Here is a 27,975-nt window from a genome sequence, read left to right as displayed (position 1 = left end):
TTTACCTCATCTCCTCCTGGTTCTCAGACTGAGCCCTGACACGGTGTCAGTCGTCCTTCTGGTGTATGGTGCTCTCCTCACACTGAACACACGCTGCTTGTCCTCCGACTTTCCCTGCTTGGTTCATACTCACTTTCTATAGTCTCAGCTCACACATGGCCTTCACTAGGGAGACTCCTTCATTTACCCAACTTGAATAAGAGAAGAGACTTTGGTTCCATCACCTCAGCTACCAGTACAATTCCTAGCACACAGCAGGTGTTCAATAGCTGTTGACAAGAGTGGTCAATGAATAAAGAAAACAACAGAATGAGGCCTCAGCTTTACGATTTAATTCAGAGATGATCCATTACATGTGAATTCTTCAGCTTACTTAATTCAGGAAATTCCATCAGACATGAGTCCTTCATACAGCAGAAGCTCCTACCAGGGCACATGCCTGGCATGTGATGAAGACAATTTATTTTCTTTCTCAGGCACACACTTGTGTGAGAGTCACACAAATTAAGCATTCTACTACTGTGTCCACAACCTGCAGAAAGAACAAAAATGTTTGTTTTTGGAAGAAAGTCTTGAGATCACTATCTGGGGGAAGAAATAATTCAGTCCAACCAGGAATCCCCAAAATATACCGTCAGGAAAGTTTTCTGTCTTATGCACCTCTTTTCCCTCACTTTGTCCCTCCTATTTTACTTGCTTGTTCAGCAGGAGAACAGGCTGAATTTCAATAATTTTTAATGAACAGAAATTTTATGCTGTAATTTGGAAACTGGGATCAGAGACTGTAAACACCTCTCTTGGGATGACGTTTATAGCCTGTTATTGTGCCCTCTGAGATGTGCCATTGTGGAGTTGTCAGATAATGCCTTTTGGAAACAGCACATTAAACTTTTATAAGTTTGTGTTTTCATCTTCCTGGAAAGGGATCCCACTGAAGACAAGGTGGTACCACAGCCCTCAGATATTTGCTAAAATATGTGAACACACGCACACCTATGCCCCACGCACTTCAAGAGTGTCAGCAATACTCTGAAGTTCACTCACCATCCCCAGGCTAAGAACTTACTCCTGTCTTCAGGGTTTCTCAGATAAGTCTTACAATTAAGATTAAAGATCTAAAATTCAAGGCCCTAAAGCCAAGGACCTAGAATGATCAGGGCACCAGCTGAGGGGAGAGAGGTTTCCAAACGAGAGAAAGGAACAGCCCACCTGGCTCCAAACCAGGACTCAGGCTGGTCTGGGGCATCTCTGGTGGTCCAGTGGCTGGGAGTCCACCTGCCAGCACAGGAGACACAGGTCTGATCCCTGGTCCTGGAAGATCCCGCATGCCCCGGGGCACCTAAGCCCCGTGTGCCAAACGGCTGAGCCTGCGATCTAGAGTCCAGGACCCGCAACAAGGGAAGCCACCGCAATGAGAAGCCTGAGGACCACACCTAGAGAGGAGCCCCCAGTCACCACAACTAGAGAAAGCCCGGGCTCAGCAGCAAAGACGCAGCGCAGCCAAAAATAAAAAACAGAAGAAAGTTGTTTTTCCTGCCTCTCAGGAGGTGGGGGAGATAAGCAAGGGCTCCCGTGGACCCTCCAGTCCAGCCTGCCCACTCTGGGTCACTAGTAGAGGTCACCAACTTTTGAGCCAGGTTGAGTGGTCAGAGGGCTGGCTCTCATCGGCTTTGGCCTGGGGGATCAATGCCCTGTGGGATCAATGCCAGGGCTGAGGTCAGGCTCACACTCCCCGCTCTGCCCACTCAGGAATGTCAACCTTGTTTCCACTTTCTTGAACTGCCCATTTTCCCACAGGCTGGAGGGAAGGTGCTAGCACTTGGCTTCCAGCAGAGAGCTTGCTCATCACGGGTCCTCTCACCCCCAGCCCCGTGCCATATCATGGTGGCTGTCCTGATGCCCACCCATGCCGCCCTGGGCTTCATCACAGCAGCTGTGACCCAGGAACTCTGACCCCTGGACCCATCGCTGGGACCCACGGATGTCCTAGCGCTGTGCTGAGAATCTCACATGAGGAGCCCTGCGGCTCTCTCTTCATTCTTCCCAAAAGCCCAGTCCCTTTCTCTCTGATTGAAAATTAGCCCAGCGAGGAAACTGACTTGGGGTCACTCATCTGAGTGAGGCCACAGAATCGGTCACTGTGCCCAGTGGGCTCATGGCAGACAGCGGCTTGTTGACCAGAAGCAGACAGAGGACGGGGTCTGGGGGTGGGCATTGGGGGAGCTCCTGTATCCATCAGCCCCTGCTTGCTTAGCTCATTATCTGTCAGGTTTGTGAGCTAACACCCCGGGAGGCACAAGGAACCCTGAGAAGGGATACCTAGGAATGGAATGATTGGTCAGATGAGTTTATTTACATTAGGTGGCTCAGATGGTCAAGAATCTGCCTGCAATGTGGAAGACCTGGGTTAGATACCTGAGTCAGGAAGATCCATGGAGGAGGGCATGGCTACCCACTCCATTATTCTTGCCTGGAGAATCCCACAGACAGAGGAGCCTGGCCAGACCATGGGGTCACAAAGAGTCGGACATGACTGAGTGACTACATGATATGATGTGATGACTGGAGGAAGTGAGTGAGGGAAGACAGAGGACAAGGGGCGGCGGGCACAGAGCACAACATGGCAGCAGAAGTCAAGACTCCCTGCAGGAGGCGAGGTGCCAGCTCTCAGGAACCCTCCAGCCCCTCTTGGTGTTCAGCCACACCAGCCACTTTTCTACTGCGCACCCAAGTGATCTTACCGCCCTCTAAGCTGTCCCATGACATTCAACACACAGGGGTCATACCCCCGCCTCACCTTCTTTTCTCATCCCTGCCACCCCTTGCTCAAGATATGGGGGAGAATATACATCTGTGTTTTTTTCCAAAATGCCATGATTCCACCTGTATGAATTACCTCCTTCTAAAAAATACCTTGAAGCTTTCCCTCTTTTCTTGCTCTGCAGCCAGGAACAAAATGCCTCTAGAATGAGGCAAATGGTAAACTTCAGGCACTGCTATCAGCTCAGACATACATCAGTAGGTGGGAGGTTTAAACAAGGAGAATATGTATGAGGGGTGTCGTCATATTAGACTTTAAAGAAAGCAGATGATGCTTTGTTCCCATTCTTTCCCACTGATTTCAGGGTTTCTTCTCCGTGCCTCCAGGGTAGATGGCCTTCTGCAAACCCAGGTGGGAAACTTCCCTTTTCTACTGTTCCCAGATTAGCATTCCTGAGCTGCTTTGGCGACACCAGGGTATCTCTCTGAAGGTGGAGCAGGTTGGAGAAAGGAAACTGGACTCAGATATGACCGGAAGATGCCAGAGACCATTTACCTGGTATCACTTGAGAAAAGAAGACAACAAAGATCAGGAGGTAAGACAGCTTCAAGGCTGATTCCGAAGAGAGTCCTTGCAAGTTCCTGGAAAGGAGAAAACAAACAGCACTTCAATGGGTTGAATAAAGAATGACCCAAAGCTTCTTTTATAGGTTGAATCAGGGCAACTGCCTGTGGAAGAGACTGTTCAATTGTGATCTGAGTACTAACTGAAATATTTGCTGGACTTCGAAAGCCCGTGAAATTAACAGGAGCAATGATTAACCATGTTCTAGGCAAAGCTGGAGGGGTTTCTTTTGTTAGCTCTTAATGGGTGCAGGACCAGAAAAGAACAACGATGATGATGACAGTAAAAATAAGAATGAATAGATGGGATGTTCCTGGCAGTCCAGTGGTTAAGACTTGGCCTTCCAGTGCAGGTGATGTGGGTTCAAACCTTGATTGGAGAGCCAAGGTCCCACATGCCTTGTAGCCAAAAATACAAAACATAAAACAGAAGCAATAGTGTAACAAATTCAATAAAGACTTTAAAAATGGTCCACATTAAAAAAAAAAATCTAAAAGAATGATTAAAATTGGTGGAGCACTTATTCTATGGGAACCTGTGAATAGTTTAGATGATGTTTTTCCCATTTACTTTCATGGAGTTAGTACCATCTACTACTTCAACTCAGGCACAAGTACAGTCAAGATGCAATCTTTTATTTTTCCAGTAATCACTCTTGCACTTAACAGAATGGGACATCGAGAAGAAAAACTATCACATATGGTTTAGAACTCACCTCCCTTCAGATCCCGAGAGGTGTCTGAGATCTCTTCTAGCAAGTCACTTGACTCAGCTTGTACAGAGGACGGTCCCCTTGAGTCTGACAATAGACTTTATCTGTGCTCTCGGAATGACCCTGCTGATTCAGGACCCTGTCCAGGTCATGGTGATATCTAATGACCAATAAAGCCTCGTGTTCCTGACTCTTGTGCTGTAAAACACAGCACAGTTTCAGGGTAAGTGAAAGTCAAAGGGCTTTTCTCCTCAGCCAAAGCCTGAATCAAAACAAGCTTGAGATGGGGGCTTTAGTGTCCCTGATGAAGGACGGAAGGAATGAAAACAGCTCACCAAACTGAGAAGGCATCTTGAGATCCAAAAATGAGGAGGCCACTGGGTATAATCAATAAGTCCGTTTTTTACCAAGGTGGCGGGGGGGCACCTTACTTACTCACAGAGCAGGACTCCAAAGCATTCACAACTCACTCCTCCCTCTGAGGAGCCACTGGGACTATTTCGTTGCTAACCTGGTATATGTGGGTGGGAGGTTGGAAAGAGAAATGTGTTTTCCTAAGTTAAGATTTGTGAAAGGGTAACTGGTCACATGGGCATATGCCAGGAAAGGTTTTCATCATCGTTTGGGGACTAGCAGTAGACGCTGCTTGGTCCTAAAGGTTATTAAACAATACCTATTAACTCCAAGACCCTGAAGACAGAGAGGTGATTCACCGCACAGGCCAGTTCCGGGCAGGGTCAGCAGAAGGATGGCAGGAGCTGCGCGAGCCCAAGATGGCGTCAGTGATGCTAACAGCCATCCAGGCTCCCTCCTCCTGGTTTTTCCTAACCTGCTGTTTCTCTCCTCTGTCCCCGGGCTTTGGCCGAGCCGGCCCTAACTTAGAGTCTCAGAGGCTGAGCGTGGGATTTCATTTTCTTTCTCACTCAGGAAATCTTGGGCTTCTCATAAGAAATGACCCCCCTTATTCCGAATGAAGCATTTTCTGTAACAGATGTCTTCAGAGTGACTGACTGATTCTTGTACTTTCCCTCTCATCCCAAGATGATGGCCGATTACTCATCCTACATTTATGTAATTAGTCAGAACCCACCAAGTGAAGCGTATTGAAGGTGATTATCATGGCCTTCCTACAACCAGAAGAAAACTAGTCTTACCTTACACAGATTCTAATATCCCTAATGGTATCTGTGAGGAAAAACAAGACTAGAGATATTCAGTGTGCTGTTCGAGTTTTTATGTGGTGAAATCAAAGTTGGAATCAGGAATCTGACTCCAGATACTGAATTCTTTATTACTGCAGGATGTTCTACTGGTCTCCTTCCTCAAGGATTAGGTATTAGAATCAAGTGAAAATTATTATACATTTTAAAAGAATGATAAATTGGCTCATGACTTTCCATACACTAGTGATAATCTAGAAATTAGGATTTAAAAATATATATATATATATTTTTTAGGATTTAAAAATATTTTTATATTGACTAAGCTGATTTTAAAATTCCCCGTAAAGGGAAAACTTGCAAGAATAAGCAGGATAATTTTTATAAAGAACAATGCAGTGACTGTCATTACCAGTTATAATTTATGATGATGCTGAGGCTTGAAATAGGTGACTTTGGCTGAGGAATTAAAAAAAAAAAAACCCGAGGCAAAACAAAGAAGCCAGAAACAGTACACTGATTGTTCATCTGCAAACTTGTTCTGAATTTTCTTTAATTATTCATGATTGAAAGTCAAGCGAAAGTGTTAGTTGCTCAGTGGTGTCTGACTCTTCCCGATCCCATGAACTGTAGCCCATCAGGTTCCTCTGTCCATGGGATTTCCTGGGCAAGAATACTTGAGTGGGTTGCCATCTCCTCCTCCAGGGCTCTTTTCCCACCCAGAGACGAAACCTGGGTCTCCAGCATAGCAGGCAGATTCTTTACCATCTGAGCCACCAGGGAAGCCCACTCATCACTGATTTGGACCCAGTTATAGAACTGGTCCTCGTCACATCACCGCAATGCCAGTCACACTCTTTCTTTCCCATGAGATTGTTTAGGTTTTGGAAGAATGCTCGCGTCTCTTGTCCTTCCTCTCTGTCCCCCACTTCCTGGGCACCTTGCCTCCTGTCTCCGTCTTCCCTCCCTAAACCTGCTCTGTAAACTGCAGAAAGCTGTGGTCCTGTCAAGGCCTGCTCCCTCCTCAGAGGGCGGAGAGTGACACCTGTATGGGAAGGTGACCTACTCAGCAAACTACAGCAGGGGCCAGGCCTTGGACAAGACAAGTGAACAAGGAAGACACCGAATGATCACACCTCTCTCAGGACTCCAGCCTCAGGCCAAAGTGGCTTAAGGGTCACATTTGCTCTGTGAATGAAAACACTTTGCAACATTTAAAGCATAATATAAATTTAACTCTTCTAACTGTCTCCCTCCCACTGCCTACCCTGCCATGGAAAATAACTTTAATCTGTCCTAATGATAAAATCGTTGACTGTGTAGACGTGAGAACTGTCTGCTTTTATTTGCACAAGAGGAGGCTTGCTCTGGGTCTCTCACCGGGTTCCTCAGCTGGGCTGCCTCCATCAGCTCAGCTTTATTTTGCAGCAAACGGTGAATGCTCGGCAGGGTCCTCTGAAGGGCTCACAGCTCGGCGTCCCTTGCTTCAGGCAGATTCCACCCTGAAGATAGCAGGGTCTTTTAAAATTGAGTGCCCTAGTGCTGTCTGGAAAAGGAAAAGACATTTATATGAAGTCTCGTGGAAGTCCCATGAGGAAATCTGGGGGTCTCACCATCCAACTGGGACACCCTTCTTTCCCAGCTAAACACCAATAGCAAACATCCCTCTTGGATCCCTCACCCTCTGTTCTGATGTAAGATGTCATTGCTGCTGATGAACCTGGTCTGAGAAGATCCCACGTGTGGGAGCAACTAAGCCCCTGAGACGCCACCGTGAGCCTGTGCTCCGGAGCCCGGGCTCCACAGTGAGAAGTCCCTGCAATGAGAAACCTCCCCCAAATTAGAGAAAAGCCCACGCAGCAACGAAGACCCAGCACAGCCCAAACAAATATGTGTCCTCCCAGCCACTGGAATACCTGGGTGTTACCCGCAAGGTCCGTAACCACTGCCCCGTGTGCCTCACCAGTCACCCCACCTCCCATCACGCAAAACCCACCCAGCTCTCACAAGCTTGTCAGATGGAAGCCTTGTCCAGTGGAACCCAAGGTCACACCACGACATGTGTGGCAAGAGGTCTCCGGTTGGGCCTGAATAAAGGAACTTTGCCTCCATACTGTGTTATGCCAACCAACTGATTCAACTGATTTAGTTCACAAATCATCCAGATCATTCCAGGGAAAGGGGAGGAGGGAGAAGGTTATCACCAACAAGACGTTTAACGTTATGAAGACACAACAACACGCTTTGGAAAGAATTCTCTAATCACTCAGTGGCTAACTTTGGGTGTGGAGGTGACCTACTAGTAACTCTGTCATGCTTTACTTTCTGATGATGGCTGACTTAGGGAAGGGAACACCAAGTAATGATAAGACAGGGCATTGTGGCTGGTATTTACCGGGCAGTACCTGGAAGAGGATCGAGAGAGCAGTGAGGAAGACACCGAAGAGCCTCATTGTCCTGGACTGAGGTCCCGGAAGGCCTGGTGGGAAGAATCAAGTAAACAGTCAGAAGTCTGAGGAGCTCAGGACCTCAGGACCAGAGCAGACATGACCTCCTACCCGCGCCTGCCTCGGCAGGAGGAGTGTGACTGCTCCGTCCTTTCTTGCTCCCTGAGCCCCAGCTGTCGCTCGCCTGGGGTTCACTCATATCCGGGGTTGAGGGCTTCCTGTGCCCACACCTATAGAGGCAGCGTCCCCGTGAGGCAGAGGCTGGAGCATCCAAGGTCAGTGGTAGGGCAGGAGTCCGGCTGTTAAAAAAGGAGGGTAAGGCTGCCCCTCGTGGGTGAGGAGTTTCATTAGAAAAGATTTAGAGCCCAGTTGATTGGCTCTTCACGACTCTTTCAAAGGAAGATCCAGAATGGTGGTGGGTTATAACCTTCCTAGAGAATCCACATTAAAGGAAGAAAGAGTTTGTATTGGTTAAAAATTAGTGGAGAAATATACCTAATTATTTCTAGGATTTGAATTTTAATGTTTACTTTCATTCAAATCTATCATAGTTTTTCTGATTATAAAAAATAATACACATCAGAAAGTTTCAACTAAAAAAACCAAAATTTCAAGTCACAAAGAAAATGCAAAAATGAAAGATTTTTAAAAAACCCATAGGCCCACCCTTCAGTTATAACTACTACCTACAATTCAGAATATTTCAGCTCTTATCCTTTGCAAATGAAATTGTGTAAACATTTATTTGTAATTTAAAACATAGAATCTTACTTCACACGCAATGCCAACGTGTGTTTTTACCACTTAAATATTATCTTGGAAAATTTTTAATATCTGTTCAAATAAATTTGCCTCATAAATTTGTATGACCATACATATATCTTGAGAAATTTATATAACACTTACTTTTGTATAAATTCCTACAAGTGGAATCTCCATATACATATGCATTTTTCAAGTTTTAATGGGTTTTGCCCAATTGCCCATGCTAGAAACTGTTGTACCACTTTATCCTCTTACTGACAATGTTAAAAAGTATATTTGACTGTCAATATTCTCATTACTAGTGGTTTTAAGAATTTTTTCAATTTTTCCAAATTGACTGAGGGAATAATATTTTCTTTTTTGTTTTAATATATTTTTTAAAAATTGTTTCTGAGGTTGAACATTTTTTAAAATGTTTTTTGGTCATTTTTGTCTCTTACGCTTTACCCATTTTTCTATTCATCTTTCCTTGCTGACTTCTCAGAATCCCATGTTTATTTAAAGTCACTACCCCTATATGTGTTGCAAAAATTGTTTCTGGCTTGCTTTTGGCTTTGTGCTTACTCATCTAATAGCTGAAATTTACAGCTACCCTCAAAGATTACCTTTGGTTTTCTTCAAAGATATTTATTAGTATGTTTATCCACTTCTGTCTGTATTCCTGGTTAGTTTCATCCTTAATTCTTTCAGTCTTGGAATGGAGGCTCCTCTGAAAATCCATGACAGACAAGTCCCCAGCAGTGACCCGGGAACTGTTTCTTGCACCGTCCAGAACTATGAATTTCCTGAGCCCGCAGACATGCCCTCACTCCCACGTGTCTCATACGGAAGGCTCATGTCTGAGTTCACGACTCTGTCCTCTTAGGAAACCGAGTCTTGCGTAGAAGAGAAACAAACTCATACATGATTGGAAGGAATTAAAAATGATCAGGGCCACCGTGGTGATCTAAGTACAGCAGGCCGTCTGGGGGAGGACGGGGGGACACATTTTGAACAACCATCAGAGCACCTAAACTATAGCCTGCCTGGCACCTACCTAATCCTGGTCAGAGACGGTTCTGCTCCTTCTGCTCTTCTGTTTGTCTCTGCCAGAGGCAGCACTATGTAATCTGAGCTGTTAATAACACAGCTCCTCGAATTCAAGATAATCAAATCTCCCTCTTCAGTCTCTTTCAGAGTGCATCGCTACGCTCAGTGATTCTCTATTACCAAATAACATTTAAATTACTCCATCAAGTTAAACACAATGTTATTGCTTTATTGACTGATTCTTCATCGAAATTACAGGTTTTACTAAAGAAAAAAAAATGACATGTGGGTGATTGAGTCTAAGAACTAGATTTCCCTTTACATGTTTTTCCCTCCTCTTAGTATAAACTTTCTAGGTCCTTCAGAGTGTTTTTTTGTAACTTGATGCTTAGATATTTTATGGTTTTGCTTTTTCAGTCACATTCTTCTTTTGTTATATTTTATAATTGGCTACTGTCTGCATAAGAAAAGCTGTGAATTAGGAGTAATAATTTTGTCACTAGCCCACATTGAACTCTTATTCGTTTAGATTTTTTGTGGTTACTTCTTGATAGTTTTCCAGTCCTGACACTATAGATCTGTAAGTATTACCATTAACCTCCTTGATTCTGATGTGTAGGCTTCTTATAGTCTGCTCTCAATTAATGGCATTGACTCACAATGGCTGGAACCTTTGGAGTTCATCTAAGCCAACTTCTTCTCTTCACAGAGGAGGAAACTGTGGTCAAACAAGGTCAAAATCATATCCTGGGTTTATCATGTGGCGGACGTCTTTTATGTTGCTAAATCTTTCTCAGTTGCATGTGTGTGTGCTCAGGCGTCTTTGTGACCCTATGGACTGCAGCCCGACAGGCTCCTCTGTCCATGGGATTCTCCAGGCAAGAATACTGGAGTGGGGAGCCGTTTCCTTCTCCAAGGGATCTTCCTGACCCAGGGATTGAACCCAGATCTCCCACATTGCAGACAGATTCTTTACTGCTGAACCACCAGGGAAGCCTCCTTTCTGTTACCACAATGCAAATATTACCTTATTTCTACCCATTTCCCCTTTTACTCAATTCTCTTATTCCTCCTTTCAAGTCAAAAAGATCAACTTCCTCAGTCTTCAAAAATGAAACAAGGTTTTTCAGAAAAAGTTTTTTAAGACAGTTTTTTCTTTTTTAATAAATGCTTTCATCCCCCCTTTTTTTTTTTAACATGAGATTTATTCCCTAAAAACCTTTGATTTTTCTTCCAGAACTTAATGAAGAGTTTCAACTCATGCATGAAGCACAAGTTGTAGTTTCAGCCAAGATGTCCCTGGGTGGTCAGAAATGACTGTGTCCAGTGAAGAAATTGAGGGAATTTTAATGACAACACTAACACCCAGGGCTTCTGTGACCCTGGGATTGAGTCTAACCATTTTTGTGGAGTCAAAATTGAGATGACTGAGTTCATGTCAAGATTTCTGTCTGAAAAGTTAGAGCGAGATAAAAAAATACATTGGGCCTAGGAATGCGGGCTACTACTATTTATTGGCCCTGAGAGAAATCTCTGGAGGATGTATGGGCAGTGAGAGAAATTGTCCAAGGCAAGGATGGTTGATATTTCAAAGGAGAGAAAATAGAAATGGAGGGAAGAAGGGAGGGAGAGAGAGCAGTCGCAAGAATCTCATAAAAGTCTTCCGTTTTGAGGCCATAAAAGGCCCCAGTCTGCTCCCCACGTGCTCCTCCCGCAGAGCAGGCCAGGGAGCAGGCGGCCCTGGGTTAACACGTCTCTTCTCTTTGATGCTGGCAGCTCCGTTCGCTCTGAGGAGCTTAGTGACTCCACTCTGACAGGACAGGCCTCACTCTGAGCCCTCGTTCTCTCCCCCGAGAAACAGAATGACGTCGTTGTCGTCATGAACGAGTTGGGTGTCCTGTTACCTGTCGACCTGTGTCTCACCTACAGGACTCCGAGGTCTCCTCAGCATTGAGCCCTTAGGTGTGAACCAGGCAGAGAATAACTCGAGCGTGGAAACAGGAAGCACCTCTGACAGAACCATAGGAACGAGGGATTCTTCTCCTTCTTCGTCTGTGCCCAGAGTTCTCCCATCCGAGCCCGGGCTCCCATGCCTTCCGCGCTGGACCCCGAGGGGCCTCACTCATCGCTGCTGACTCAGGGGCTCAGGGCCCCCGGCCCCCGGCCTGCCCGCCCGCCTCTGCACACACTCCAGTCTCCGAGTCCGGCTTCCAGTGAGAACCGAGAAGGGGTCCTTCAAGGCCCCGACACTCTGCCTCAGGTCGCTCTGGGGGAGGCACCATCGCACGTGCTCACAGGCGCCTTTGGGTCTCGGGCCGCGGTCGGCCACCATGAGCGTCGGTTGTGCCCGGGAGTGTGTCGGGCATCGGGCCCGCACCGCGCCGGCCTGCGGCCTCCGACGGCCTCCGGGGGGCGTCCTCGAGCGGCCCTTCCCCCACAGGGACCAGGACCACACGAGGTCAGCACTGAGCCAGGGGTGGACGGAGAGCCGGGCCCCGCCGCCGCGCGTGTCCCATCCCACAGCCACCTCGCTGGACCGAGGCTTCGGACCCCCGGGCTCCGGTCCCGGCTCCGCCTCCGACTACAGGTCACGTCCCTTCGCGGCGCCTCCGCGCCCTCGTCCGCGAGATGCCAGGGCTGGGTGAGCTGACCCCCACGTCCCCCCGGTTCTGAGGCGCGTGGCTCCAGGCGCTTCCGAGAGGTGCGGGGGCCCGACGCAGAGGGGCAAGCGCAGGAGGACGGCCGCTCGCCTGGTCCTCGGGGCTCCCGCCTGGGGTCCCCGGAGCCGAGACCCCCGTCTGCCCGGGCCCTCAGCATCGCTCACTCACCTCCTCTCCCTCCTGTGGGCAGCGGGGCCTGAGGAGCCTCTCCTTCGTCCTCCAGGGTCTGTTCCTGGAGGCGCCCTGACGGCCCGCCGTGTTCCCGTCACCGGGCGCTAGTGAACCAGGGAAACACAGGGGGCCGCTGCGGACGCGGCACCTCCGGGCAGGGACCCGAGGGCCGGCGCCTGGCGCTACAGCGTCGGAGCCCAGGGCTCGCACCTGCTGACACCAGGCTCTGGTGAATGGTTTCTCAGCAAAAAGATACTTCCCGCACTAAGTAAAAGCCAAATTATCTGCCTCCAGGGAAAATGTGTTTGTCCCTCCTGCTTAATGAAAGGAAGTAAGTTACTCAAAATGTAGGCTTATCCGCCTGCTTCATGTTACACAAGTATAGTAATCTAACATCCTTGAAGTTTCTGGGCAAAGCACTCAAATGAGAGGACTTACACAAAGATAGCAAACAGTCAGATGGGTCCTTTCCTGCGTCACCTTGTTCTCAGGTTCTAGACTCTCCTGGCCCCCTTTCCAGGCACAGGGCAACTTGGCTCAGTGCCATTCTTCATGAGACCCATTTCCTCTGCTTCCACGATTTCCAGTTACTTAGCCAGACCAGGTACAAAATGAACAAAATATGCTCCTGGAATGCCAGGGGCTTTCAGCTGGATCAAACAGATCCACACCGTAACAGTTCATCAGTATTCACTGCAGTGAGGACCAGGGGTCTTAAAGGAAGGAACAGCTGTTCCTGTTCCTATGGTGTGGGGGTGAGAGCAGGGGGAGAGGTTGAGAAGACTTGGGTGTGAGGTCAGTTTTTGATTTATGGCCTAAAGGGTCAATCAGTGTTTATGAGGCAGACACACACAGTGGTAAAGCCAGTCCTGGCAAAAGGAAGATCATAGGCAAAGATAGAAAGGTGTAGATTTCAATGTGAATTTAGGAAGTCCTGTGTCCTTTGGCTAAAGAAAAAGGAAACACTGCAAGATATGTAGGCTCAGGTTTGGATATTTGAATTTGTTTTGTAAGCAAAGAGAAGATACTGAAGGACTTTAAATGAGAAAATAACATTGCCAAGTTTGCAAGCTGGAAATAACTCAGTAGCCATTTATAGACTGGATTCAGGAAGCAAAGGTAAAGGACTGTTTTAAACCCACCATACATAAAATAGCTAGCTAGTGGGAAGCTGCTGTATAGCACAGGAAGCTCAGCTTCAGGAAGGAGAAGAGCTGTGCCGACTTAACCGTCACATGAGGGACCACCCTGGTCGGAAGCAGTCTGCTTAGGAGGCAGCAGTTGTGAATCTGGTTATGAGAATGTGGATGGTCCATTTGTGTCATTCTCATTGGTTACCCATTGAAAGAATGTATTCATACCAACAATCATGTTCATAGGGAGAAATCCCCGTAGCCTGAAACCCAATTCTGTCTACCCCCCTACAAAACCTCTTTAAAGTAGATTGTGCAGGGACAGCCCTGGTGGTCCAGTGTTTAGGACTCTGTGCTCCCAATGCAGGGACACAGGTTCAATCTCTGGTCAGGGAACTAGATCCCACATGCCCCAACTAAATGTTCACATGTCGTAACTAAAGATTCTGCAGGCAACAACTAAGAGCTGGCACAAATTTAAAAACAAAAACAAAAAAAAGAATCAGTATAAAGCAAGCAGTTAAATACAATAAATTAAGAAAACTAGCACAGGAATATTTCACCTGGACAAAGATGAGTCATCATGAAACCGAAACCATTCAGAATCTCTGCAAAGATGCTGAAAGAAAAAGGAGGTGGTGGGGGCTGGGGGCTGGGGGTGGGGCAGGGAGAAGGACAGGAAGGTGGGCAGGGAGCTTGGAGAGAATCACAGGCCACATGTGGGCACAGACATGGACACGCCAGGGAGCCGCAACTGGGGAAGCTCCCTTCTGGTTGCTTTGATTTTCTTTGAAAACCTGGCGTGATGTCTCTCAGCTGAGAGCGGGCATAGGGAACGGCTGACTGGAGCTCTGGAGAAGAAGGTGCCCCGTGAAGCAGTCATGGGGAGTGAAGGCGAGCGGAGGGGAAGGTGGCATCCAAGCAGGGGAGACAGGACCCGCTGTACATGAGGAGTCCTGAAAACAGGCTGAATCCGGGGGCGTGCGAAGGGACTCAGCAGAATCAGGTCAAGGATTCTAGGTGCTTGGTCTACAAAGGGTTGAGCCGGAAAGACAGGAGGTGGAAGTCGAGAGCGGTTGCTTAAAGCTGAGGTCACAGAGGGTCCGCAGGTCCTGGCTGAGAGGCTTTTGTGTGTGTGTTTTCCCTTCTTGACACTGATCATGTGTCCAGGGCTTCAGCTCACTTCTGACACTAACCCCCCCAGAAGGAGGGTCAGCCTCACAGGTCTGATCTCAGTTCCACAAGACTGTCCCCGCCTCAGATGCCAACTTGGGTCCCCAGCTCACCCACACTTCTGCCCGACTTGGTTACAAAGTCAGGAATTCCCAATACCTCCCCTTCAGGTTGTACGATTTGCTAGACTGACTCACAGAACTCCAGAAAATGCCAGAGGAAGGGCCAGGCCACGGTGCCCTCCCCACGCTCCTTTGTTTTAGAAACCTTGGTTGCTTTCTCTAACTGGCCATTTGGGTCACTTGTTTTTTTGTTTCTCTTCCTACACTTTAAATTCTCCCTCGTATGCTTTAAATTCACCAGTAGTGCATCCTTGAATGGAGCAGGAAATGGCAACCCACTCTGGTATTCTTGCCTGGAGAAAACAGAGGAGCCTGGTGAGCTGCTGTCTATGGGGTCGCACAGAGTCAGACACGACTAACGAGACTTAGCAGCAGGAGCAGCAGCAGCAGCAGCATCCTTGAAAACCCAGACCCCAAACCTTATACCTGAACAAAAGCAAAAGCCTAGGCACCCTCTGCCAGAGAAGGCAATGGCACCCCACTCCAGTACTCTTGCCTGGAAAATCCCATGGATGGAGGAGCCTGGTAGGCTACAGTCCATGGGGTCGCTGAGAGTCGGACACGACTGAGCGACTTCACTTTCACTTTTCCCTTTCATGCGCTGGAGAAGGAAATGGCAACCCACTCCAGTATTCTTGCCTGCAGAATCCTAGGGACAGCGGAGCCTGGTGGGCTGCCGTCTATAGGGTCGCACAGAGTCGGACACGACTGTAGCGACTTAGCAGCAGCAGCAGCAGGCACCCCCTGCATTCTCTCCCTGCCTGACACCATGGCCCAGGTGTGCTGTGTAAGTTTTAGATCTCGAAAGCAAAAAGCCTCTTTTTTTTTTCAGAGCTTCCTGAGTGCGTCAGACCCACAAGGGGCAGTCTGACCACAACACTGGTGATTCACAGGCTGAGATCAGCAGAAAATAGTGCAGGACACTCTGGGCTTCCTTTGCCACCCCAGTGGTGCTTCCAGCTCCCTGCTGCAGAGGCCACATGTGTAATCTGAGCCCAGTAAATGACCAAGCCCTTCTCTCTTCTCAGCGTTGACTCCATAGTCACTGAGGCAACAGACTTTATCGAGTCCCTGTCAGAAGGCAAACACAGACGAGTTTGTGGTCCCTTCCCCCTCCCAGAGGTCTTTGTTGTTGTTCCCATTGTCGTTCAGTTGCTTGCCCAGTCATGTCTAACTCTGTGACCCCATGGATTGCAGCGCTCCAGGTTCCTCTGTCCTTCACTATCTCCCGGAGTTTGCTCAAATTCATGTCCATGAGTCTGTGATGCCATCCAACCATCTCATCCTCTGCCAACTCCTTGCCCTGCCCTCAATCTTGCCTACCATCGGGGCCTTTTCCAATGAGTTGGCTCTTTGCATCAGGTGGCCAAAGCATCGGAGCTTTGGTATTAGGCTTCCAATGAATATTCTGGGTTGATTTCCCTTAGGATTGACTGGTTTGATCTCCTTGTAGTCCAAGGGACTAATGCCCACCATTCAGTGAAGATGAGGGTAAATGTTATTTAAAGGTAAACTACAATGAAAAACCATGTGAGTTGAGAACTACAGGCATTAAACTATGGGAACGTAGCAGAACTATTGGAATACAAAGCCGGAGGTCCTTGCACTGCTGGGAGTGTGTCCCGACCTCACCACCCAGATTCTGCAGTTCTGCAGGTGCGATGAGCTGGAGATGCTTGGAGAGGAGGAGGGAGGGGGTCAAGGTAACTTGGGGCTGGATGGAGCCGCCCCATAGCTTGACGGGGACTCAGATTCCAACTGAACACTCAGGATCTGTGCTCCTCACTCTATGCAAACTCTGCTTCAATTAAAAATTGGCAAAGACAAAAATGCAAGCTTTATAAAAAGAGTCCTTTAGGTCTAGAAATTTAAAATGGATAAATGGGCCGGACAGGAGGGATGGAGGACCACTCCCATATGTCCTCTCACCTCTAAGGGACCACAAATGCTGTCCATCTCAAAGCTTCTAATTGCTGGAAACCCACACTGTGAGGTAAAGGGGAGACAGAAGACAGAGACCAGCAAACCTGAGAAACTCCTTGTGGTGGTTCATCTTATGTGTGGATGTGGCTGGGCCTTGCTGCCCAGATATTTGGCCAAATGTCATTCTGGATGTTCCTGTGAGGATGCTTGGAAATGAGACTTACATTTAAATCAGTGGACTTTGATAAAGCAGGTTATTATTACCCCTGTGTGACATGGGTGGGCCTTGTCCAATCAGTTGAAGGCCTGAACAAAGACTGACTTCCCCCAAAGGGAAGGAATCCTGCCAGCAGCCAGCCTTCAGATTTGAACTGAGTATCAGCTCTACCCTGAGTCCTGCTGGTCTACCGCACTGGATCTGTTTGTTTGTTTGTTTGTTTTGGGACTTGCCAAAACGTTTGTTTGTTTTGGGACTTGCTTTCATAATGGTGTGAGATGATTCCTTAAAGAAATGGGTTATTTCTGTGGAGAGCCCTGACTGACTCACAACCAAATCTGGACAAGTGAAGAGGAAAAAGATGGGAGGCACCCCTACCCCAGAAAGCCCCACAGGGATGGGCTGTGGTTGTCTATGCTCTGAAGTAACTTTTCCTGGGTTCCAGAACCTTTTGAGAACACCCCGCCCGCCCTGCCCCCCATAGACACAAGACAGTCCTGGAAAATTTCTAAGTTTCTTCACCAAAACTTGGCCACAGGCTGTAGCTGAGGTTGGGGCCACAGGCTGTAGCTGAGGTTGGGTTAGCCTGATGTGGACCACGTGGTTCTGCAACCCTGCACATAACTGACACAGAGACAGAGCTGGTGGGAGAAATGGAAGCTAAGAGACACACAGCAAGAAGGGCGACCCAAAATGCCAGGGCCGGGAAGCCAGGAGTAGGGGCTGGGGGTGGGCAGAGGACCGGGGAGCCGGGGAGGCTCAGGGGGCAGCCACTCCTGGGGGGCGCAGGGCTCAGAGAAGAGCTTCCGCGGAGACCCTGGGTGATGATGGCGGGTCTCTGGTTTCCATTGCTTCCTTCCTCCCATGGTCCATCAGAAGAGACCTCCACCCCTGAGGCCCTCTGAGCAGAGTGGACAGAGCTCTGGTTTCTAAGGTCTTACCTCCCGCCTGAAGCTATTGGGTAAAATAAATGAGGTGATACAGGTAACTCACTGGAACCACCGTCTACACAAGCTTGGAGCTGCTTACCTCTCCTTTAGCAGTTTCTCCTCCACAAGACAAGACAGGCTGAGGATACAGAAAGAGGGCGAGAAAGGGGCGGGGGGGAAGCAAAAGGAGCCAGAGCGACGGAAACCTGCTTCATAGAACATGCATCACTGCCCTTGAAACATGCAGCTTAAAATAACAGGGAAGCTCGAAGGGGCTGGGATCTTCAGCAGGAATTAAAGCAAGGGGCATCGTCCAGCGGAGAAGGCAATGGCACCCCACTCCAGTACTCTTGCCTGGAAAATCCCATGGACGGAGGAGCCTAGGAGGCTGCAGTCTATGGGGTCGCTAGGGGTCGGACACGACTGAGCGGCTTCACTTTCACTTTTCACTTTCATGCATTGGAGAAGGAAATGGCAACCCACTCCAGTATTCTTGCCTGGAGAATCCCAGGGACGGGGGAGCCCGGTGGGCTGCCGTCTATGGGGTCGCACAGAGTCGGACACGACTGAAGCGACTTAGCAGCAGCAGCAGCAGCATCGTCCAGGAACGTGCAGCTCCAGGAGAGAACAGGAATCTTGCTGAGGTGAGGGGAGTTGTTTACCTGAGTGTATCCAAGGTTAAATATCATCTGTATTTGACATATGGGGGGACCTTTTATTTTTGTATTACAAGCTTCAAGAAAGATTGGACCAAATCTTAGCTGATGAAAATACGTAGCAGGTTGAATGAATTCTTGGCAAGCATCCCCAGGAATCTTTGGGTGGAAAAGGGGAGGAATTAAGTGTGGGGCTTTCATGTTTATCAAAAGGAATGGAATCTAAAAGAGAGTACAAGTGAACTTATTTACAAAACGGAAGGAGTCACAGATGTGGAAGATAGGCTTATGGTTATCAGGCTGCCGTGGGGGTGAGGGAGGGATGGTCTAGGAGATTGAGACTAACATATACACATTACACACTACATATACAAACTACACACTACATATACATACTACATATACACACTGCACACTACATATACACATTACTTTATGGAAAATAGATAACTAATAAGAACCTGCTGCAAAGCACAGGGAACTCTATAGGCCAACTCTCCTCAATACTCTATGATGGCCTATAGAGGAAAGAATCTAAAAGAGAGTGGATATATGTATATGTATAACCGATTCACTTTGCTATACTCCTGAGGCTAACACAACATTATAAATCAACTATACTCCAAAAATAATTTAAAAACTAAAAACGTAAAAAAAAAAACATTGTAAAATAAAAGGGGGGCAGGCAGGAGTTTTCTTAAGAGAAAGGCTAACTCCGGGAGGCGGAGTGTGTGCAAGTCTCTGTCCGACCACTAGAGGGCGGCAGCTCGCCCCATCCTGCGCCTGGACCTCCCAGGCCCGGCAGCTCCTCGGCTTGTGCAAATGGCCCTTCTAGGCACCCTGCCAGGGATCCCAGGTTGTTTTTGCTTTTGTTTTTTTAACCACTACACACTTTTAAAAGAGAAAGCCGTTTCAGAGAAAACAAATAAATCTAAATCCTAGAAATAAACCCAAGTTGGTCAAAATATGCACACGGAGCTGGCAACTCTCACCCCATCTCCCTTGTGGTCAGCCCTGGGGTTCTGCCCATCACCTCACCTCACCTCCCCCCCATCCCACACAGCCACATCCTTCATAGCAACACTTCCCAAATGTTTCCTGGTGAAAACTTTTATTATGTTTGTGTATGCCAGCCTGTGCATTTTTAAAAGATGTACAAATTATTAGTCCTATTTTTATTATTAGATTCAACAAACATAACATTTCAATTCAATAAACATAATCAGAACAAACATCACACAGAATAAAAAGGAAAATGAACCACATGCATTGTCCATTGGAGGTGTGCTTTCAGGCGCTGAACACAGACAATCGCTGTTCTGTTTGGCCTTTCTGTTCTTCCTTAATGGATACTTAACAGAAATTACATGCATAACACTGATTACCTCATAGGAAAGGCCTGTGAACATGCTGAAAGAACACTGTCTCAAGTTCAAGTTTGCCATTCGCTTGTTACCACCAAACCAGGGTGGTGACGCTGCCACCTGCAGGCAATACTATGTATAATATCTAAACTATTTCTGTGCTTTGCTTCAGTGACTCTTATAAGGCAAAACAGTCTCACCTGGATAGCCACAGAAATGAAAGAAGGAATGTTAAAAACAAACTCTTCAACTACCTCAGAATCTATTTTTAGCTTTTATACAAAATGAAGGAAATGACCCTATGTTTTTAGATTTTGTCTTCATCCCTTCCTCAGTTCCAACTCATGCAGATTATTCTTCCATGAAAGAAACAGACTCTGGGCCTGCACTTCCTACATATGGATTTTATTTGAAGAAATTTAGAATTTGAACATTCTACCTCTGTCAGAAGCTGTTCCGTGATCACTGTTTGCTGCTGGGCAGGTAACATGTGGCACATGCCGTCAGGGTCTGCAGAACTCGGTCTTGCAAGTGTTTAACTTTCCTTTCTGCCCTTTGGTCTCATGACTTTATCGCCTGAAAGTGTTAAGGTCATTGAGAACATTCACTGAACTAGGAATAACCAGTTCTGGCTGGTCAATGGGCAGTTGTAAAATACTGTGACTAAAATCGTTTTTTAACTTAGAGAAAAGTGAAGTGTCGCTGGTTAAATGTTTCGATAGAACTTTTCCTGTGATTCACATGCAGTGACAGCTGTTCGTGATCTTTGAGATTCTCAGATTGTAAACATCGTCATCTCAAATTTACCACACTGGTTTTGTTGAGGCTGCATCTCTAGTGACATAATGCAGGTTTTCCTGAAGGGAGAGAGGACCCCACCTCCTTTCAGAGAGGAGGAAGGAGCGGCCGCTTCAGACAGGCCAGCGTCACCTCTCAGGGAGCTGAAAGGGAAAGTGCAACTCTCGGCCATTGAGAAAAGAGGAATCATCCATTTAATGTAAGAAAAATGCCTTTATTAACTCTGGAAAGTGATCTCAGGTTGACTTGTTTCTCTGATCTGAGGACCATATACATAAACAAACATACATGATTCCAGAGCACAATGCAGATTTCTTCACTAAATAACCTCAGTTGGAAGTTTCTAGGCTCCTGCTCTGTCTTTTTTCCTTCTTTAACAAGAAAATTTCAAACTGTGTCATCATTTTGCTTTTCCACCTGCCTGCATAAAATCCGTAAGACGTGTTTTCTGGATTTGGCTTCTGGTTTTTTTTGGCTAAGCAAAGTTTTCTAAATCACTTAGTTCATTTGACGTGGCCTTTTAAGCCATCAGCAAGTCTGAAGTCTGCTGGCAAGTCCTTCACCTGAAGGTGGAGGAGTAGCAGAGCTGTTTCTGAAACCGTGTTCCCGCTCCTGAGACTTTTGTTCAGTGACCACCCCTCAGGCGCACCGCAGGAGCTTGGAAAACACTGGCTGAATTGTACCGGAAATACTCAAGGGATAACAGTCTTGACAATGTTATTTCTACCTCTGATAAAATGTGTGGTGCATGTCTGTGCATTGTGCACGTGTGCACACATGCAGGCATGTGTGTGTATCTGCCTGTACCCCCTCTGTGGGAGTGCCTGCCTTACTGGGAACTAGTAACGAGACGACTCTCGCCCCCAGGCACGCAGAGCTGCTGCCTCATCCTGTGCAGGCCTCAGGCTCCCTCCTCAGACACTTTCCCCCACCCGCCCTCTGAACTAGCCCCTTCATCCTTTCTGCTGCCTCCTTTTCCTCATGAGCTGATCCTTTCCTACACACACGCACTCATACACTCTCACCCACGTGTGCGTGCCATTTGTATTTGTTGTCCATCTCCCCTCATCCACTGAAGTAAAAGTTCTAGCATGAAGTACCCCACAGTCCTTGAATCATCCGAGTCGAATCAGAGATGGAGTCAGCACCTGTCCAAAAAGCGGGCCCTGCAGGGGTGTCCCCAACTGGGCCATAGCCCACGACCATACCTCAGCCCCTTTGCAGGCCTGGACCTGGGGGTGTGGAGGCCTCATTCATGGGAGTCCGAGAAGGCCCCCCATCTTCCTAAAGTCACGGTCTCCAGACTTCCGGCCCCAAATCTCACACTAGCTCTCCATGGTCGCAAGCTGACCTAGGCCCATGTGTGAAGGAATAGGGTGGCGGTGCCCCTGGAGAGACCAGCACCTACCACGGCCGCCCCAGAGCAAGAGGGTCCCAGACACGCAGCAGACGAGCGGTCACCCTGTGGGAGGAGCGGAGCCCCCTGTAAGGGACCAGTGATACTTGGATCCAAGTGCACTGGGAAACTGTTGACCTCCAACACCTCAAAATGGTGTTGGCTACTTGAGAGTAATTTAGGGCACATTTCTTCTTAACAGGCTTCTTGTGAACGCAGTGTGCGCCCTCCCTGGAGTGCCCCGCCTCCGCGATTGCTTGTGAAGCTGGTGATGACTCAGAACTTCGGCGCAGAGCGGGGGCATCTCTGGCTCGTATCTCGCTCGGTCCTGCGCAGATCCTGTTTCCCGTCCTCACCGCCTGCGGGTTTCAGACGGTAGGGCTGGATCACAGCACAGCCCCGCCGGGGACTAGAAGCTCGGGAGTTGTTTCATGATGAGTAACCGAGCGTGGTCCGCTCTCCTGCCAATTATCTTTGATAAGATCAAGCCCACAGCATACCAGTTTTTTCCACTGATTTCACGATAAATCCTCGTTCCTGGAACCCAGGCCGACGGCAGGTGACGTGGTCACAGCAACAGCAGGAGCAGGATGATAAGCAGTAGAGCAGCAAGGTCTGACCATCGCTCACCTAGGTTCTCAGCCCCGGCGCTGCGGACCCTTTGGGAGGGCGGCCCTTGGTCCAGAGCGCTGTTTCCTGCACGGAATGATACCCAGGTGCTTAGCCATCCTCTCAGCCTCTATGTACCAGATGCCCTGGCCACCTTACGTTGGTTAGGAATAAAAGGTCCCCAGAAATTTCCAAACGTCCCCCTGGTCAGGAGCGGGAGGGTGGCACGGGGATGCCAGGTCCAGCCAGCCCATCGAGCTTTTCTGGAAACACAAGCTCTGAAGGGGAAAGAGGAAACATCAGGGCTGCCTGGAGGAAAACCACAGCGGACTCAGAATGCCTTCACCCCAGCTGGTGCATCCACCTCAAGGGCGAGACTTCAGATCGCAGTTTTGGGAGCTCCCAATTATAATCCCCGGAGAAGGCAAGGGCACCCCACTCCAGTACTCTTGCCTGGAGAATCCCATGGATGGAGGAACCTGGTAGGCTGCAGACCATGGGGTCGCTAGGAGTCGGACACGACTGGGCGACTTCACTTTCACTTTTTACTTTCATGTATTGGAGAAGGAAATGGCAACCCACTCCAGTGTTCTTGCCTGGAGAATCCCAGGGACGGCAGAGCCTGGTGGGCTGCTGTCTATGGGGTCGCACAGAGTCGGACACGACTGAAGTGACTTAGCAGCAGCAGCAGCAGCAGCAGCAGCAGCAATTATAATCCCAGGCCTCCCACTGATACCATCATCAGTCTGCACACAAAAATGCAGCTCTGGCTTAACTTTAACCTTTACAAGGCTGTTTGTTTCATCTTGTGACTTTTTTTCTGGACCCCAGGGGCTGGACAGGTCTCCAGGGGCTTGAGAAAATGCTAAGACCCACTCCCTCTCTTAGCTAACGTGCTGCTTGACTTGCTGATAACAAGTGGTGTGTTTGCGAGCAGGCATGTAGCCCAGGCAGGCCAGACATCAGTCGGAGGCCTGCCCTCCTGCTTCTGAAGCCCGAACAAGACTTCATTTTCATTTCCCTAAAACAGCAGCGATTCCGTTTTAAATATGTGTGTGTGGGGTGCACTGTGTGTGCTCACCCAGTTGTGTCCAACTCTGTGACCCCATGGACTGTAGCCCAGCAGGCTCCTCTGTCTATGGGATTCTCCAGGCAAGAACACGGAAGTGGGTGGCCATTTTCCTCCTCTAGGGGATCTTCCCGAGCTCTCTGGGGGTGGTATTAGCAGGTGGATTCTTTACCACTGTGCCACCTGGGAAGCCCCATATGCATATGTATATATATATATTCTTTTTCAGGTTCTTTTCCATTATAGGTTATTATAAGATATTGAACATAGTTTTCTGTGCTATACAGAGGTCCTTGTTTATCTTATAAACTCATTCCTTTTTAAAAATGTTTATTGAAATATAGTTGATTGACAGTGTTGTGGTAGTTTCAGGTATACAGTAAAGTGATTCAATTATATATACATATATAATTATATATAATGTATATACATATATATAAAATATATAATCATTTTTTACATTCTCTTATAGGTTATTATATAATATTAAGTGTAGTTCCTTGTACTATACAGTAACTCCTTGTTGGTTACCTATTATATATAGTAGTTTGTATATGGTAATTTCAAAGTCTTAATTTATTCTTCCCTCCTTCCTCTTTGATAACCATAAATTTGTTTTCTATTTTATAAACTCATTCTTAATAAGCAAGAAGCCAAGGCCTAGGAAGGGACCTGGTGAGGACTCTGTAGGGCTCCTGTTGAAGAGGCCACTTGGTTTTCTAGAATGGTGGTAAGCACCCAGCAGCATCTGTCTGGAGAAAATACAAGCAGTTTCCCGTGATGAGAAAGCCAGGTTCCTGGATAACAAGCAGGTGGTGCACAAGGAATTTGGAAATATGTGTTCAAATAACAAGAATTTGGTAGTTTTTCCATCTCTGTCTACGAATGAGCAACACATAATATGAGGGCTGTTAGGACCAGAAAGGGGTTCCTTATTCTGAGGCATAACGTCTGGCACAGATGTTATTGTAGATATTGTGATATTTATTAAATAAGCAGAAAAAAAAAAGTCTGGCTCGGAGCCAGGGAACTGACTGTGGGCATGTAATGATTTACGGAGGAGCCAGTACCCAGGTTTAGCACCCACCCTGGCCTTCCATGGGCTTGATAAATGGGGAGGCAAGTGTGTGAGGATGGGGTGCTGGGAGGCAGTGCACCCCCTTTTCTCCTGCTAAGACAGCTGCTCCATTACCTTTCTGACACATTCACTGTCAATACTGTTAAAAAATAAAATTTGCTTTAGTTCTGAGCACTTTGCAAGGAAGTTGGATGATGAAGTCTGCAGGTGGATCTGGGTGGGGGTGGGGGGCTTTGTGGGGGCCAGGATGACCTGCCTCCCATCCTGACACCCGCACAGGGCCCTCACCTGTCCAGTAGCCAAACCGGAGGCCCTGTGAGTCCGCAGCTTTAGAGCAAATGCTGCCTTCACCCTGCCAGCCCGGCAGGAACTCTCGAGGCCACGAGGCCTGCGGGAAGCTCTTCCTTCTGTGCACAGAGCACACGGCATTGCCTGAGTCTTTTTCGTGTTGAAAAGATAGATTCCAGGGAATTCCTTGGCAGTCCAGTGGTTAGGACTCGGTGCTTTCACTGCCGAGGCAAGGGTTCAACCCCTGGTCAGGGAATTACGATCCTTCAAAATAAAAGATAGCCCAAAAATAAAAGATAGATTCTAGAGTTTCACTGCTGGCAATTTTCAAGAAGGTGCTATTTTGTGAAGGTGTCCCTGGTGATTCTGATGGGCTGCCTCGTTTGGAAACTGGTCCCCTAAAAAACCCCACAGAATTCACCCCCTTCTTTTGCTAGATGGGAATGTGAGGGTGGCAGGTGGCCTGAGACACCTGAGATCATCCGCACCCAGCGGTGCCTGAGTCCTGATTCAGGAGGCTCCTCCTCTTCATCCGGGAGGCCTCCCACCACACCATCTGCCTCCTCCCAGCTGCACCTCATGCTTTCCCAGATCCTGGTGACTTTGCCAGCTCCAAACTTCTGACATCATTAGTTGTTCTCAGTTCTGGAAAGTCAGTGCATCCGTTACCTGTGGGCAGAGCTGGTTACATCGGGAGGTGTTTAGTTTTGGGGGGGTTTCCAGGGGGAATCGATACTTGCACACATAAAACTGGTTCTACTTCCTTTGGGGTCCGGAAGCTCTTTTGTTCCACACCCAGAGTAGACTGGATGAGCGAATCCTCCCCTGAAGTTCCTGAGGTGCTTCCGATTGCCTTTGTTCTCAACAACCGTAACACTAAGACTCACCCTGCAGGTGTTCGGCAACAGGCAGCTGTCGTTCACTGTTGTGAAGCAAAAGCAAGTCTCCTTGAATCGAGGACCTTGTGGACCCTGAGTGCTCATCTTGGAGGGTAGGAAGACTGTAGAGCTCTGTGGACGGCTCAGCTCTCTCCAGTCAGATCAGAGAGGCCAGACTTTAGTACCAGGCAGACCAAACGTGGTCAGTGAGACCCTCCCACTCCAACTCCATTGCCGTGGGATGCAGGAACTCTCCATCAACGCCAGAGTCCCTCCGGCTCAGGTGTCAGGGGGCTACCCTAGTGGTGAGAGGCTGTTCTGGGTGTCGCTATGCAAAGGTGGTATCTACGCCCTCAGTCCAAATGTCAGAGCTTGGCTACCGCAGCCTGAGGGGAGCCCATGGGTTATGACTTAAACGATACCCTTACTGTGTTTGTATCCAGAAAGGGACACTGTCTGACACTCAATTCTGGAAAAGAAGTCAGAGGCATTGCAGAGCATCCAGGAGGATGATTGGAAAGATGGGGTGGAAGTTAAGAGCATCCACTGACATCCATTTCTGGATGTTCGCCCTTCTAGGTAGGGGAAGAAGGGCTGAGTGGAGAAGAGACAGGAGGTTCTTTATTAGAGATTTTTCTTGATTGTAGAATTACTACCAGAGTGCTATAGTCAATATCCTATGATAAACCATAAAGGAAAAGAATAGTAAAAGAAGAATGTGTATAACTGAATCACTTTGCTGTATAGCTGTAATTAACGTTGTAAATCAGCTATACTGCAATTTTTAAAATGCATTAAAAATAAAAAAGAATCACAACCAATCTTGTGTTTCTTCAAAGTGCTCTGAAGCATGATTCAGTCTATCTGACTGGGGCTGACCCGGCTCCCCTCTGGGCCCTGGTGGTTCCGCATGCTGCTGCGGGCACAGGGATGGGCATCCCTGCATCGCACCCGGGCCGGGAAGGGGTTCGGTCAGGCCCTGCCCTCCTGGCACCGAGGACGCAGCTCCGGCGTCCACAGCCAGGACCGCCTCTTGGAAGGGTCCTCAAAACCAGCTAAGCCCCATGGAGTCTGGCTTGGTCCTCAGCCAGTGGGGCCCCAAAGCGGGCGCTCCCAGCACCCCCGCCCCCTCCTGCACCTCTGCCCCAGGTCTCACGCTCCAAGGGTGTGATCAACACCTGACGCAAACAACTCCTGCCTCCGGGAAGCGGCCGGCCACGCGGCCAGCGAGGCGGACGTGCCCTAGAGACCAGCCAGCAAGGACGGGACCCAGCCGGCTGCAGCCAAAGTTAGGCACCAGGGAGAGAGCAGGGGCAAGTGCGGGGAATTCCGGGGCACGTGCTGCCCCCGAACACCACGTGAGCTCTGTTAACCGAACAATCAGGCTGCAGACCTGCCGCGTGAGCGAACACAGGGAGGATTGCTCCCCGGCCTGTCCCTCCAGCCCCCTGCCCTTTCTCAGAAACAAGTACTGCTTCCACTTGGTGACTTTCTTTTAGTCTTCGGGCTTTCCCCTGCGTTTACATATGTGGATGTGCACACACATAGATTTTCTATTTCTTTTACCCCACACAAATGTGCTTAAATCTGAAGTTTCTCCCTGAAAAGAACCTGACCGGTGCTTTTTCAGACAGAGTGTTAATGATCGTCGTCCCCCGGAAAGCAGTGAGGGATGCAGGCCTTCCTGACATGGTCCAAAACTATAAACAAGGCCTTGAGTCTATTTAAAGACACAGCCGAAGGGAATGGAAATAGCTACCGTGGAGCCACATGAAGAGGTAAACAGAGACAAGCTCAAAATTGTTGAAAAGATGAGTTTATTCAGGAACAGCACTAATTGCATCAGGGCACACAAACTGTAGAGTTATAAGCAGGTCAGTAAAAGGTGTGGGGTAGGCTGTGTTTATGGACAGGAAATGTAAAGAAGGGAGAGTACAGTTAGTCTATTAAAATAAAAATCAATTAAAAAAAGTACAGAGACCAGCCCTGAAAGTTCCCTGAGCTGACAAAACC

The 27,975-nt window shown here is 48.2% G+C and overlaps 1 protein-coding gene and 1 long non-coding RNA gene across 2 annotated transcripts; one reads left to right on the top strand and one right to left on the bottom strand.

The window, feature by feature from the left end:
• Positions 1 to 319: 319 nt before the first annotated feature.
• Positions 320 to 12,454, bottom strand: LOC145516361 (uncharacterized). Its single transcript, XR_014061319.1, has 5 exons — positions 12,327 to 12,454; positions 7,663 to 7,736; positions 6,638 to 6,803; positions 3,317 to 3,402; positions 320 to 532 (listed from the first exon to the last, which is right to left on the bottom strand). It is a non-coding gene; the product is annotated as an uncharacterized LOC145516361 (long non-coding RNA).
• On the top strand, positions 9,792 to 24,045 carry LOC145516358 (uncharacterized). Its single transcript, XM_081517502.1, has 2 exons — positions 9,792 to 12,139; positions 22,243 to 24,045. The coding sequence occupies exons 1-2, from the start codon at positions 11,588 to 11,590 to the stop codon at positions 22,417 to 22,419; spliced, it is 729 nt and encodes a 242-aa protein (XP_081373628.1). The 5' UTR covers positions 9,792 to 11,587; the 3' UTR covers positions 22,420 to 24,045.
• The last annotated feature ends 3,930 nt before the right edge of the window (positions 24,046 to 27,975 follow it).

Source organism: Giraffa tippelskirchi, chromosome 8 (genome assembly GCF_054371585.1).
Source record: "Giraffa tippelskirchi isolate mGirTip1 chromosome 8, T2T-mGirTip1v1.2.pri, whole genome shotgun sequence".
NCBI lineage: Eukaryota > Metazoa > Chordata > Mammalia > Artiodactyla > Giraffidae > Giraffa > Giraffa tippelskirchi.
Note: the sequence above shows the minus strand (reverse complement) of the source record. Positions and strands in the feature narration are given on the sequence as shown.

What these genes read in the sequence shown, in the direction of transcription:
- LOC145516358 (XM_081517502.1), top strand. Translation starts at nt 11,588, where the DNA reads ATGCCTTCCGCGCTGGACCCCGAGGGGCCTCACTCATCGCTGCTGACT. An exon ending in CCGCGAGATGCCAGGGCTGG is followed by an intron (nt 12,140 to 22,242) that starts GTGAGCTGACCC and finishes TCTTCTTAACAG; the next exon opens with GCTTCTTGTGAACGCAGTGT.